This window comes from Piliocolobus tephrosceles, chromosome 3, assembly GCF_002776525.5.
Source record: "Piliocolobus tephrosceles isolate RC106 chromosome 3, ASM277652v3, whole genome shotgun sequence".
NCBI classification, from domain to species: domain Eukaryota; kingdom Metazoa; phylum Chordata; class Mammalia; order Primates; family Cercopithecidae; genus Piliocolobus; species Piliocolobus tephrosceles.
In genome coordinates this window covers 112,396,276-112,410,585 of record NC_045436.1, presented here as the reverse complement: position 1 = coordinate 112,410,585, position 14,310 = coordinate 112,396,276, and the positions used below count along the sequence as shown (strand labels likewise).

The 14,310-nt window shown below is 41.3% G+C and overlaps 1 protein-coding gene across 1 annotated transcript in view; it reads left to right on the top strand.

The window, feature by feature from the left end:
• Nucleotides 1–14,310, top strand: part of SEPTIN11 (septin 11) — a 90,784-nt gene that overhangs the window by 58,153 nt on the left and 18,321 nt on the right. The window contains exons 4-7 of the mRNA XM_023222507.1: nt 4,780–4,966; nt 7,893–8,054; nt 12,018–12,114; nt 13,353–13,521. Of these exons, the coding sequence (XP_023078275.1) occupies nt 4,780–4,966; nt 7,893–8,054; nt 12,018–12,114; nt 13,353–13,521 (615 nt within the window). The remainder of the gene's footprint in view (nt 1–4,779; nt 4,967–7,892; nt 8,055–12,017; nt 12,115–13,352; nt 13,522–14,310) is intronic.

Genomic DNA, 14,310 nt, shown 5'->3' with positions numbered 1-14,310 from the left:
TGTTAGATAGAGTGAGAAAGATTTTATTTTGCATCTGGCCAAAATGGGCTATCTGTACATTGTGTTGGGGCAGGGAACAAGTTCGGCTCTGACACTGCAGCTGAGCAGTTGCTCTTAATATATGACCTCAATGACAAGGAGTGATGGAGAGGCCCCTGCCTGAAGGCTGTTTGTAATGCCAAGGGTAGTAAATGAAGAGAAAGCCCTGGTCATAAGGAAAGGGGCACAAGTGCATTGTGGGAGCTGGGAAGAGAGCCAGGGGGTTCCAATCATTGCATAGTCACAGAACATACCCAGTGCAAGGCCTGTTCTCCACCTCTCAGACCCGTATACATTTTCTCCCTGGGGTTAGGAAAAATCTTATTCTTGCATTCCTTCATTGGAAGACAGTAACTGTACTTTTTCAGGATCCCTCCCCCTAGGAATGAGAACCATCCTCCACATAGCCTCTTGCTGAGATTCCCTGTGCTCTTCCAGCTCACTGGGGTTGCCACAGTGCTGCCACTCGATTTTTGCCTCTCCCTTAAACTGGGACTTTCCCTGGGGCTGCTGATGCCTTTTCACTTCCCAACCAACACTCAGCAGCAAACAGCTAGGACAATGCATATCCTCGTATTTGCAGCTGGAGCCCTCCTTAAGAAATTATCTGACTCATTTGGGTCAAATAATAGTTTCCAAGGAGATTTAGAAGAGAGGAAGTGTGATATTAACCTAACCTAGATACCAAATATTTTTTTCCTCTGAAGTTTCTTGACAGCTATTTCATAACCTCTTTAAATGGCACTTAAAACTCTCTGTTACCCTGTACCTCAGAAGGTATTGTTGACACTATTGACTGTAAAGCCAAATGACTTGTTCACAAATCGTTATTCAGACAGGCTCTGCTTCCCTCAAGAAACTGGAAGTGGGATATTCATTTCTGCATCAATATGTAACCATGCGGGAAGGGATGTGGTATTTCTCATACCCATGTTGATTTTTACCTACTTTGGGGATTAGGCAAGCTTTTCTGCCATAGATGCAAGACTTCAAGAATATCCCAGTTTGTTTATGTAGGCTTTGGACATGTCAGCATTGCTGTATTATTATCTGCCTCAGACCAGGCTAGCTAGAAGGAGGCAGGAAGAGAGATCTGGTAAGATTTCCTGTTATGTTTAAAAGCACATTTCACTCTTTGTTATTTAAGGGCTTCCTTGTTTTGGCTGTTTGTACTCTTTAGTGGAGAAAGAAAGGGGTCTGGGGAAGAAGGGAAACCAAGTTTTGTTGTTTAATTGGAAATAGAATAATTAGTTTGCCCCACACGGGGGAGATGGGAGGTGAGCTGTCCATGGAGTATCACTAGCTGTAATGATAGTCAGCCCTCAAAGGCAGAAATAATTGAAATCCCCGAGACAGAATTTCAACCTCACCAAATCTTTATCAGAGTTGTAAAACAGTAGTGAGATGGACTGTTTGGCCTTTAAATTTTAAGTCTTTAATCACACTTTCTGGTGGAGGTAGTCAAGGGATAAGGAAAATTGGCTAACAGACAGCAAGATAAGGGAAAAACGTGGTAAGTATTTGGTCATATATGAAGTGGAGAGTCAGTCCCTGAATGATGGCATTGGCCATTTTGCAAGAATGATCAGTGGGTAGATTGGATGTATGGAAAACATTGTTTAAGTATCTTTTTCCATCGGTTTTAGGGTTAGCCTCTGTCGTTTTAGTGTGTGTGTATGTGTTTTATGGCTGGAGGTATATGGAAAAAAATGAGTGCTGTGTAACAAGGAATATCTCCATGCCTTAAAAGAAAATTATGTGAAAATGTAAGGGCTAGACTGGATTTGTCCTCCTGTCTTTCCTCTGATTGATATGGCCACAATCCAGGGAAGTTTTAATTGGCCAAAAAGAATATAAATAAGTGTTAGTAGGAATGGAGCTAGCAAAAGGCTAAGCTGGGATTAAGCTTCCTTTCTTTCTGACTTCAGATACAGAAGTGGAAAGGATTTGGAGGAAGAGGCAGATAATTCATCTCATCTACAGGATGATGATGAGGAGTACAAAACTACTTGGCTGCTTGAGTCTCATCAAGAAGAAACTATTTTATTATCATAATTAAATCTTTGACATAGGGAATAGTGGTTTTGGTAAATTGTTTTCCAGGAATACATTGATTTTTGTTAGTTAGTAATAGTTTGGAAGGTAAAGTAGATGGGATTTCATATTTATTATGTGTGTGAGGTAAGAGAAGGAGGCTCCAGGTTGAATCCCAGGTTTCTGACTTGGCCAGTGGTGTGAGTTGTGGCCCACCATGCTAAGGAATACAGGGAAATTGTGGGTTTGAAGGCAGGATGAATAGTTCAGTTTTGGACATATTTAGTTGGGAAAGCAGTTGAAAATACAGGATAAGCAATTGTGGATGGGTCTGAAGCTCCGAGGAAAGATCTGGGTGGAAGGTAGAGATTTATGACTTGTCATCAGATAGATGGTGAGTGGAACTATCTATCGGATGATAGTGATTTTCTAGAGGGAATGAGTGTGATTTTCTAGAGGGAACACATGGAGTGAAAGGAAAGGAGATTGAATGATTGGCCAGGACTCTATAATAAGAACAGGTAGACGGAAGTCTGAGATATTAGAGAACAAAAGATGTCTTGAATCCAGTGCAGAAAGCATTCCTCACTGCAAAATGAGCGATGTTATGCCTCTCATTATTTTTGGAGGATCACAATCAAAACCAGAGGCAAGAAGGGAAATTAATAGGAAGCAGAACCGTATTTGGACTACTATTGAGAGGAGGAGTGCTAAGAGCTAAAAATCAGACACTGGGGATGCAGGGGAGCAATTGCTGTGAGCTGCTTCTCTTACCCTTAGGGATAATAGGCTGCTGGGGAAGATCCCTAATCCCCAAATCTGTCTCAGTGTCAGGAGACTGAAGGATCAGCCCCACACTGAAAGGGCAAAGGGCATGGGTGGACCTCACTGGAGTGGCCTGCTGCACTTCCCTCCTGGGCATGAACTCCATAGCAGGACAGATACCAGCAGAGAACTGGGTGAATGTAAAGTTCCTTTTTTTTTTAAAGGTTTTTCTAAAAAGTCAGGCTTGATTCTATAGTGTTGGTTATTTATTATATAATTATGAAATAGTTATATCTTTTATGTGACAACCCTTTACATGTATTGCATGTATTGGCTCATTTATTTGTCACAATAGCTCCCTGATAGAACTACTATTTTTGTCTGTGATTTACCTGTGAGGAAATTGAGACACAGAGAGGTTTAGTGACTTGCTTAAGGCTGTGCAGCTAGTAAGTTGTGCAGCTGTATTATGGTTTTAGGCAGTTTGGCTTGAATCCATGTTTCTAACCACCATCCTCTATAATTATCTCATTAAATGTTGTTATTATGCAATATATGTCTATATTTCAAGATTAGAAAATATAGAAGAATCTTATTGCTCATTGATTCTTTTTATTGGAATTTTGCCTGTCATGATTTGGAATTTTATTATTCCTGAGGTATATCCTACCTTTTTTTTTTTTAAACCTCTGGAGATTTTGTCTACTCTAATTGAACCAATAGATTGTGATAAAATCACCAAAGAAAAATATCAAAAAGCTTTTTATGGACTGCTTTCAGTTTTGCTCATAAGTTTGTGGTTATTGTTTATTTTGGGGATGTTTGTTTTTCTTAGGATGTCTGCTGTCACTTTTATTATAAAAGATTTGTGGTTCCCTTTCAAGGGTTTCAGTTTAACTTATGGGTATGGGATTTGGGTGTTGAAATGTTTTTATTTTTCTTAAAACTTGTATCTTCAAAAAGGCAATAAGTTTGGGGAGAATTAACTCTTTGTATTCCTAGTAGAACAGTCTCTTTGTTGCTAAAACAAACTTCTTCTGAGTAGTCCCTTTGGAGACCAGAAGAAATTAGCGGGTTTCCCACAATGACCTAACATACTGCTTACTTCCTGGAAATGTGGTTTATGGAATGTGTATCCCCAATATGCTATTTGTCATTGTGTTTAGGGTCAGTTAATAGGATCACACACAATTATCCAAAACAGATTTGAATGATTTGGTGAGAAGAGAGGGTTACAGCGTTTACCTTTAAATCATGAAGATTTTGAGTTGAAAGGAATCTTGAAGATCATAATAGTCTAGGCGCCTCAGTTCCTAGATGAGTTAGATTGTGCACAGGGCTATGGGAGCACAGAGAGCCCCTACCTCTGGAGGAATAGGGCAGATGACCAGGGAATAGCTCACAGTAGGTGGTGGTGACGTATTCTGAAACCACACAACAGTTTCATTTTGTGCACCAATGGCAATCAGGAGGGAGAAGCTATCACAATCACTTTTCTCAGATGGATTTTTGAGGCCCAGTTTTGGCCCTGCGGGAAAGAATGCCACAATCTCTTAGCAATATCTTCCATGGATGCACCTTGGGAGAGTGGCAGCCTGCTCCACATATGTACAGTCTCTGTTTTAGAGGATCAATGTTAGCCAGGGAAAGAGTAGGAAAAAGACAGGTTCTCGCAGAGGGGCCAGCGTGAGCAAAGACACAGAGGAAATAAGGGCTTGACACGTGGGGGCTGCTACAAATGGTTGGGTGTGGCTGGGACAGGAGAGGTGAGCCTGGAGCCCTGTTTAGGCATCAGGTGATGGAAGGCCTTGGATACCTAGGTAAGGACTTGGGCTTTAGCCCTTAGGAAAGAAGAAGCCATTGTGATGTTGAATGAAGGATTGTCTACACCAAACTGTGAAAGAGGTTGGAGACTAGAAACATGCTGTTTCTGCATTCTAGCTATAAGCCGATAGTAGAATATATCGATGCCCAGTTCGAGGCCTACCTGCAAGAGGAATTGAAGATTAAACGTTCTCTCTTCAACTACCATGACACGAGGATCCATGCCTGCCTCTACTTTATTGCCCCTACTGGACATTCACTAAAGTCCCTGGATCTGGTCACCATGAAAAAGCTGGACAGTAAGGTACTTGCTGCCACTCTGATTATCATCCATTTTCCTTTTAGATCTTCTTTATCCTAATGCCCTAATTTGTTCTCTGCTTTCAATGTGATTTTTTTTTTCCTGGATTACAGGAACAGTGTTTGACAGCACGAGAAGAACATTTCAAAACTTCTTGCCTGTTAGACAAAAATAAAATAAAACAAAACAAAACAAAACTAGAAAAAAAAATCAAGTCGCTTTCAGGAAGTATTTTTAATTCTTACATGGGAGGTTGAAATATAACTTCCAAGTTTGTTTATTTTCTTAAAAAAAAAAAACTTTCTCTAACAGGTTTCTAGAGGTTTGGTTTTAATTCAAAGTTTACAATGGAATAAAAGGTTAAATTTTTGTCTCTGTGATGATAACGGTCCAGCTTCTTAGATTTTAAAACTGAACTGCACACGTGTGTTCAAGTAAAGCAAAGCCTTCATTTAAGTGTGATCCCTGAGCTTGCCACATTTATACCTTCTCTTTTTCACGACACGTGAAGGAAGAGACTGGTAAGTTTGATAAAATTTGGCACCTTACTATATAATTAATTAGACTTTCCATTTTGAAATAAATAGAAGACAATACATTCTGAAATAAGGATGAAACAAATGGCAACAAGAACAACCACAAAACAAAGCCATGGATGGTATTTACTCGTAGATTCAAAATGCCTTTTGCAGTCACAGAAAAGTCTTATTAGATGATAAAGCTCTTTAGAGGACTCTGCTGGGTGTTGTTACTATGATTTTGTCTAAACAACAATGCTGATAAAAGATGCTTTCTCTCCAGAGGGACAGAACAGTGAGAGAATGCTCAGAAGATCAGCCTGTCCCCAAGGCCTCTGTCTGAACTGGCCTTTAGAGGTCTGGAGAGGCTGAAGCCAGGCCAGGCTCCTTCGGCTTCCAGCAGGCACAGACACAGTAGTTTATAGAAAAATCTTCTAATGGCCTGGAAGGATCATTGCAGCTAGAGTACTCTTCGCAGAATAAATAGAAACCCTTCTTCATCCCATTTGATTCCTCGGCTCCCCTGGGAGCTGTGCCATTAGCCATGATAGTGGAGAGATCACGGGCAGTGAGGGCCGCTTCCGCGTCTGTCGTGTCCTTGGAAGCAGGGGCAGACCTCCGTGTTCTCAAGAGTGCCCCGTTCTCCACAGATGTTCTGAAGGAAGTAGACTGAGGAGGCCTCCTAACTGAGGGCTGAGTATGCAGATCTAGCCGGATAATATCCAACACTATGATTATGTTTAATAGAGTTCATCGAAAAAGGAAAAGAAAAATGCATAACAGGCACAGCTAATAAAAGCAAACAACCAACCATAAAGCAGGTTAAACTTTCAAAGAAGTGATATCGTTGGAGAGTTGGAGAGCTAGCTAGCATCCGAAAATGATAATATCAAAGTTTTATTTATACAAGTAAAGGGAAGAGTTAAGCAAATGTATGGTCATTTCAGGAGTGACTTTCAAGCCCCTGCCAATGAGGAAAAGAGGTTTTAAAACCAAATTGCTTGATTTCTCTATCTCCTCTGATCAATTTGCCCAAGAAAGAGTGAATCTCTGCCATTTTGTTTATGTTGACATTAATTAAATACTAAATGTGTATAAAAGGTAGCCAGTAAGAACAATAGGAAGTTTCTTGTTCCTCTAGTCCTGATCCAAACATTTCCCCCACCCTCAATGATGTTTTTCTTAGTCCGCAACTTGCTGGAGGAAGCCCAAGCATGGTGAGCTTAGGAGCAGGTTGAGGAATAGGTTGAAGAATAGGTCTTTCTGTCAGCGTGTCATCTCATTTGGGTTTGTCAGGATTTCTAATGTGGCCTTTGGATAAAAGGAGAAGCAGAGGCATGCAGATGTGACCTGAACACCTCCCGAAAGACTCTGTGTTCCCTGGCTAGGACAGCTTCCTCACCGAGTCTGTTTTCTCTCACCTAAGCTGGGTGAAGACCATAGTTCTATATATCGGATGTCAGTAACGTCTTATTGAAACCTCTGTTTCTACAGGGATTAGGGGAAAGTTAATCTTAAAATGTGAATTTAAGAAATGTGTCCCGTGCACAGGGCTGGGGGCAGCCGGGAAAAGAATGTCCACACAGGGTTTGGAACTTGTGCTCTAGGGTATCCTTGGCTCCCTTTCTGGGCTTCCTGCCACTACTGTCAAATTCTGAGTTCTCCCCTGTTCTTTGTAACCGATGCTGTGAAAGGGAGCCTTCCCTTTGGCGCTCAGTTTTATTCCGGCATGAAGGAGTAATTTGATAGAAGCTGATTTTCAAAAGAATTAGTTGGTGTGATTTTGAAAACTTTTACAGTGGGCGACACCATTTTTGTTTTGATTAATACATAGGTTCTCCTCTCAGCAATTTTCAGGTCATCAGAAGAAAGAAAGGATGTTGGGCTGCATAGGACCGAATACTCCACTGCTCTTACAAAAACTTTGTTATTATACTGTTAGGGTGTGCAAAAATCAAGAGCCTCAAGTAGATGGGAGGGGTCTAAAAGGTGTGGTTGGTCATTCAAAGAATAGATCACTATTTGTCATAGAATAGCAACACTTCCTTTACTCTGTAAAGAAAAATGAGGTAGCACAGGAAGGGAAATTACAAGTATACTTGCAGTGCAGGATGGGAGGAAGTAAAAGTGTTTGAATATGGAACTAAAAGTTTATCTCAGGTCTTCTTAATTTTTCACCTAGGTACAAAGTTTGATTTTCATTATCATCTCTACCTAAAAAAAAAAAATTGTAGGTAGGTGGGAGGTGTTTATATTTATAGGGTCCTTGAGATGTTTTGAAATAAGCATGCAACATCTTTATTTTTTACATTAAGGTTTTGCAATTTTATTTATTTGTTTGCTATGTTTTATTCACTTGTCTATTTTTCTTATGTTGGAACTGTGTAAAAATGGACGTGTCTGTTTTACAGGTGAACATCATTCCAATAATTGCAAAAGCTGACACCATTGCCAAGAATGAACTGCACAAATTCAAGAGTAAGATCATGAGTGAACTAGTCAGCAATGGGGTCCAGATATATCAATTTCCCACTGATGAAGAAACGGTGGCAGAGATTAACGCGACAATGAGTGTAAGTCCTCAAGTCAAATGGAAACAAGTGATTTTAATGAACGCCTGTCTTAGTACCAGCGTTGTAGAGTGGCTGGAGCACTGGACTGACTAGGCACCTGATGACTTCAGATGTAGTGCAGCTTTGCCACCACTTCAAGTCATTTAACCAGTCTGCTCCTCAGTTTCTCCATCTGTCAAATGGGAGCGTTAGACAACATGATCTCCAATTTCCTTCACACTCTAACAGTTATGATTTCTACAGCAAATCTTGCGAGAAGGAAATGCCAGCCCGGCACCATTTCACAAAAATCAGCTCAAAGGAAATAGATCTGTGGTTGTTTCCACCAATCTTGGCAGAAATACGTCAGCTTGTCCCAATTTTGCTTTGGTGATTGGATCCCGCCCTTCCCTCCTTTCTATTTACCCTACCCTTTTCTGAATCATTAGGTAAATTGGCAGTTGAGGATACAATTTCCACATCACAGAGAGGAACTAGTCAGGAGATAAATGATTAAAGCGACAGTGGTTCACTGTGTGATTGTGATGTAATCCCTCCTGGTGAGTCTCCATCCTGCTGGTTGATGCTCAAGTCTGTTTCACTGCTCTTTTGTGTGTCTCAGCCCATAGCTCAGCTGTGAGCTGCAATGACTCTACGCATCTTTTTTCCCTTTGGGAATGCATAACATCCATAAAAGCCACATGCTTTGCATGTAGTGGATGCCCAAGAATCTGGAAAACAGATTCTTCCCAGGAAATAGGCATGATGGGGTGTGAAAGGAAGGTTGCCACAAGGGAGAATGACTAGACTTGTGCAAAAGAATGGATGGACAAAAGATAAACAAGGGGTTTTGGTCCCATTATGAAGTGAGTGTTTAACTAGTAGAGCCACTGAGATGGAAGACACACCTTACTTCTTGGGAAGTAGTGAGTTCCCATCACCAGTGGTTAGTTGATAACACACCCTGTTTCAGTCCACTTGGAAGAGATACTGTAGCAGGAATTCTTAAGCAGGATTGAACTGTATAATAGGCAAGATCTCTTCCACCTCTAAAATTCTCTGGTTGTGGGTACTGACAGCTACATAATAATAATAGCACCTGACATTTTTCACATTTCGGGAGCATTTACTATGCACCAGGAACTGTTCAAGACTTTCCATTTCATCCTCACAACAGTTGCATACGTAGGTGCTGTTATTATTCCTACCTCATATATGAGGAGACTGCAGCATAGCACCTAAGATTGCACAGCTGTCGGTAGTGGAGGTAGGATTCGAACCCAGGCTTTGGCTGTCAGGCTTACACTCTCTCCCTGTGTACTACCACCCAAGCAGAGCAGTGTACAGTCAGTCCTCTGCATACACGGATTTGACCAACCATGGATCAAATAGATTTGGAAAAAAAATGCAATAATAAGAACAATAATACAAAATATATATGGCCAGGCACAGTGGCTCATACCTGTAATCCCAGCACTTTGGGAGGCTGAGGAGGGAGGATCACTTGAGGCCAGGAGCTCAAGACCAGCCTGGTCAACTTAGCAAGAAAAATTAAAAATAAATTCTACAAAAAAAATTTATAGTATAATAACTATTTATATAGCATTTACATTGTCTTGGGTATTATAAGTAATCTAGAGATGATTTAAAGTATACAGGAGGATGTGCATAGGTTATTTGTAAATACTATACCATTTTATATCAGAGATTTGAGCACTGCAGATTTCAGTGTCCATGGACAGTCCTGGAACCCATACCCTGTGGATACTGCAGGAGGTCTGTACTTTTTTATAGCAAGGTCAAAATCTCAAGCTGAGATGGCACTCCTTTATTCTGCTGTAGAACTATAATTTGGGATGTCAGTGTGGTATTCAGGAAGTATCATGAATGACTGCTATGTAATTTTTCTTTATATTCTTATCCTTCTAAATAAGTTTTCATTATTTTATATTCATGGAGCTATATCTGTGTTAAACTTATTGGAAAGAAAATACCCAAGAATTTTTGCTCTATTTTCTTTCTGTCTTTATCAGATTAATAGAACTGAATCTCTGACATTCCAAATTAATCCTGTTCTTTAAAGAATTTTTTTTAGGCTCTTCATTACAAACAATTTTTGCTGATGAAATTTCACGTAATGTGTAGAAATCTGAGGAAAACAGATTCCACTGGCAGTTGCTTTTGTTGCATTTGAGTGGAGAAATTTCCTTGGTCATTACACCAAAATATTGACCAGAAGGGTCCTGTTGCCCCTCAACTTCAGGGGACAATAGTGTTCAAGTCTGAAACTCAGACTTGTTTGAGAAAGAGAATACGCTTTCTTTCTTCTTAGAGTGTGAGATGAACTAGAAAATTTCAATATCTTAAGCATCCGACAAAATGCTACTTGGGAAACCTGAGCCAAAGATTATGCCAAGTTCTCTGTAGGAGAGGAATTGGCTTCTAAACTTTTATCTTCTTTCTCAATGTATCTATAGTGGAAGAACACTGGATCAAGGAACTCTAAATAATAATTCTAGGAGCAGCTATTTCAAATCTTATTCTTACATGCTGATAGAAAAAAGATAGGATTATTATTTCCTCCCCCACTCAGAATGCAGCGATAACTACCAAATAAAACTGATGTGAAAGAGTCAGTTTTCTTGGACACCATCTCTAGTTCAGATAAGTCTGGGTGTAAAACTTGAGCCAATAGTTTGGGCTAAAGTGTTTTTCTGACTTAGAATTTGTGCAGTAGTCAACTGTCTAAAGCAGTGTTGTTCAAGTAGAACTATAATGTGAGACATACAAATATTTTAAAATTTTCTAGTAGCCACCTTAAAAAAAGTAAAAAGAAATGTGAAATTAATTTTAAGGACTTAACCCAATATGTTGCAAAATATAATTTCAACATGTAATCAATATAAAAATTATTAGGTATTTTAGGCTGGGTGCGGTGGCTCACACCTGTTATCCCAGCACTTCGGGAGGCCGAGGCAAGTGGATCACAAGATCAGGAGATCAATATGATCCTGGCTAACACGGTGAAACCCCGTTTCTACTAAAAATACAAAAATTAGCCAGGCACGGTGGCAGGCGCCTGTAGTCCCAGCTACTCGGGAGGCTGAGGCAGGAGAATGGTGTGAACCCAGGAGGCGGAGCTTGCAGTGAGCCGAGATAGCACCACTGCACTCCAGCCTGGGCGACAGAGAAAGATGCCGTTTCAAAAAAACAAAACAAAACAAAAAAAACCACACACACATTTTAATGGTAGATCTTTGAGATCCAGTGTATATTTTACAATGACAGCTTCTCTCTCTCATTTTGGACTGAATTTTCACCAAAAATACTTTATCTGTATTTACATTTTATAAAATTCACAGCTAAGGCCGGGCATGGTGGCTCAAGCCTGTAATCCCAGCACTTTGGGAGGCCGAGACGGGCGGATCACAAGGTCAGGAGATCGAGACCATCCTGGCTAACCCGGTGAAACCCCGTCTCTACTGAAAAATACAAAAAAACTAGCCGGGCGAGGTGGCGGGCGCCTGTAGTTCCAGCTACTCGGGAGGCTGAGGCAGGAGAATGGCGTAAACCCAGGAGGCGGAGCTTGCAATGAGCTGAGATCCGGCCACTGCACTCCAGCCTGAAATAAGTGCCAAAAAGATACTTTATCTTTTTTTTTTTTTGAGACGGAGTCTCACTCTGTCGCCCAGGCTGGAGTGCAGTGGCCGGATCTCATCGGCCTGCATCGGCTAGCACAAGTCTAAAACTTACTTTATAGCTGCAAAGACTCCTACAGTTTTCCCTTGAATCTAACTCATATCGCATATTTGGTATTGGGTTGTAAGGGGGATGGGATACGTGACATCCACCCACCAAACTGCAGCCTGCTTTTCCCTTGCCACCAAGTAGAGGCCTGCAGAAGGAGGAAGAAGATAGAGACTGGTGGAAACCAGTCTGTCAGAGCAGGGGAAGGTAACTATTCTCTGTCCTTTTGCTTGGCAGGTCCATCTCCCATTTGCAGTGGTTGGCAGCACTGAAGAGGTGAAGATTGGCAACAAGATGGCAAAGGCCAGGCAGTACCCCTGGGGTGTGGTGCAGGGTATGTGCACAGCATGGAAGATGGAGTCTTCACATTTAGCCCCTATGTGAATGGCCATGTTTGTTCATTTCCCGTCTTGTTTAGGAAGGCCCTCAATAGTGGGCTGGCAGTGGGAGGGTGTGTGTGTGGGGCTCCACACATGGCAATCGTGGAGGTGAGGAAGAAAGAAAAAGTAATCAGGTAGGTGGACAATGGAGAGATGTGACTGCCAATCCCTTGAGGTAGCCCCTCAAGGATGCTGGGTTGTGTAGGGAATTAATATAAAGTCCTGATTGAAAAATAGTTCTTCCCTAGGAGTTGGAACTTGTTTTATCAGCCAAGTATTAAAAAGCAGCAAAAAGTTTCTTGCAAAGAAGAGGGTACTTTATTCTCCATCAACTATGCAAAAAACGTCTTCTAATAAAATGTTATCTTAGTAAATCCGAGACTTATGAGAATATTTGACCTATATTTGGCACTGTGGGACATGGCCACAGTCTAACCTGAAAGCTTGTCAGGTGTGTCACTTTGAAGGACAAGGACTGTATGACCTACCCTTGTGTTCTGAAGGAGGACATCCAGTGCTATGGATTAAGCAGGATGGCTACAGAAAGTTCTTCATTGATTTAAGATGTATCAGACCTCCTTTTCCTCTGTTTTGAATAAAGGCAATAAAGCTGTGAGAAGAAACAGTACCTTTGAGATCCCTGGGAAAAATACAATTGTTCTTACTCTTACCAATTTCTCTACAATAAGAAAACTCCTTTCTTCCCAGTGTGGTTGATAAAATTAAATGAAGTGCTATGTAAAAGTGGCCCTGCACAGTTATAGACAGCATGGTGTGGTACAACATCTGACTTTGGATCAGATGTTCTAGCGTTTGAACCTAGACTCTGCTACCTCTCTTTGGGAGGTCAGCTTGCTCACCAAGCTCCTGCATCTGCAAAGCAAGAGTCATGACATCTCCTTGGCAGAGTTATTATGAGGGGTAAAGACAATATTTGTTTTCAAGCTCCTCCCCCTGTGCCCTGTGTTCAGTAGGCACTCAGCAGTCAGCATTGTCATCAGTATTATGGTCAGTGTTGTCAGAAATCTTGTCTTTGTCATGAATGTAAGGTGAATCCAGTAAAGGATCTTCAGATGGCCTTGAGACCCCAGAGATTTCAGGAGTGATGGTAGTAACATCTTGGAAGCATCACTGCAGATATTTCAGTGACATCATTGCTGATCCCACTTCCTCCATTTCCCCTCTCTCATAGTTGAGAATGAAAATCATTGTGATTTTGTGAAACTTCGAGAGATGCTGATCCGGGTGAACATGGAGGACTTGCGAGAGCAGACTCATACCCGCCACTACGAATTGTATCGACGCTGTAAGCTTGAAGAGATGGGGTTCAAGGACACTGACCCTGACAGCAAACCCTTCAGGTATGAAGGCACCTAGCAATCAGCTGTCTCCTAGACAGTGTTGAGAGTGGCATGTTGGTACATCTCGGAAATGCTTGCTGGATTGAGATGGTGCTGATGGAAGGATCTGGTGGGTGAAGATTAATACATATGTTGTCAGGCATTGCGATAATTGCTTTATTTGCATTATCTCAACTAACTTATCTAGTTGATGTCATTATTATCATCCACATTTTACAGATGAGGAAACAAAGGCACTGAAAGTGTAAACAAACTGCCCAAGGTCCTCCAAGTAGTAAACAGTGGTGTGGTGTTGAGCTCTTGCCATCTGGGTCCTGAGCCCAGGTTTCTGCCTGTTCTCTTGCAGAGGTACAGAGCCTGGTCAGTGCATTTACAAAGGTGCGGCTGCTGATTACAGTTTGCCCCATTCATTTTTGCCAAACACCTTTAACTTCCAAAGGCTCTTCCTTTGTCAAGCACTTTTACTATTAGCTTTCAGTGGTTCAGTAAAATTCTAACAACAAAGAATCAGGAGGATTATGTATTTTTTTATATCACTGGCAGATAAAGATGCAAAATGTGAAGGGGAGAAATGGATGTAGAATTAATACCCCAGCCGAAGCCCAGAACCCCTCAGAATCCAGTGGTAGGGATAGGGTTGGCTCACACTGGGGTGAGTCGTGGGATGGTTCTGGGTAAAGGTGTGGGGTGAGGCTGCCAGGCCAGGTTCGCCACCTCCTGGTGGAGGAGAGGATTGTCCAGATGGTGCCCAAGCAGTTTCGTTTCTTTTCTTTCTTTCTTTCTTTTTTT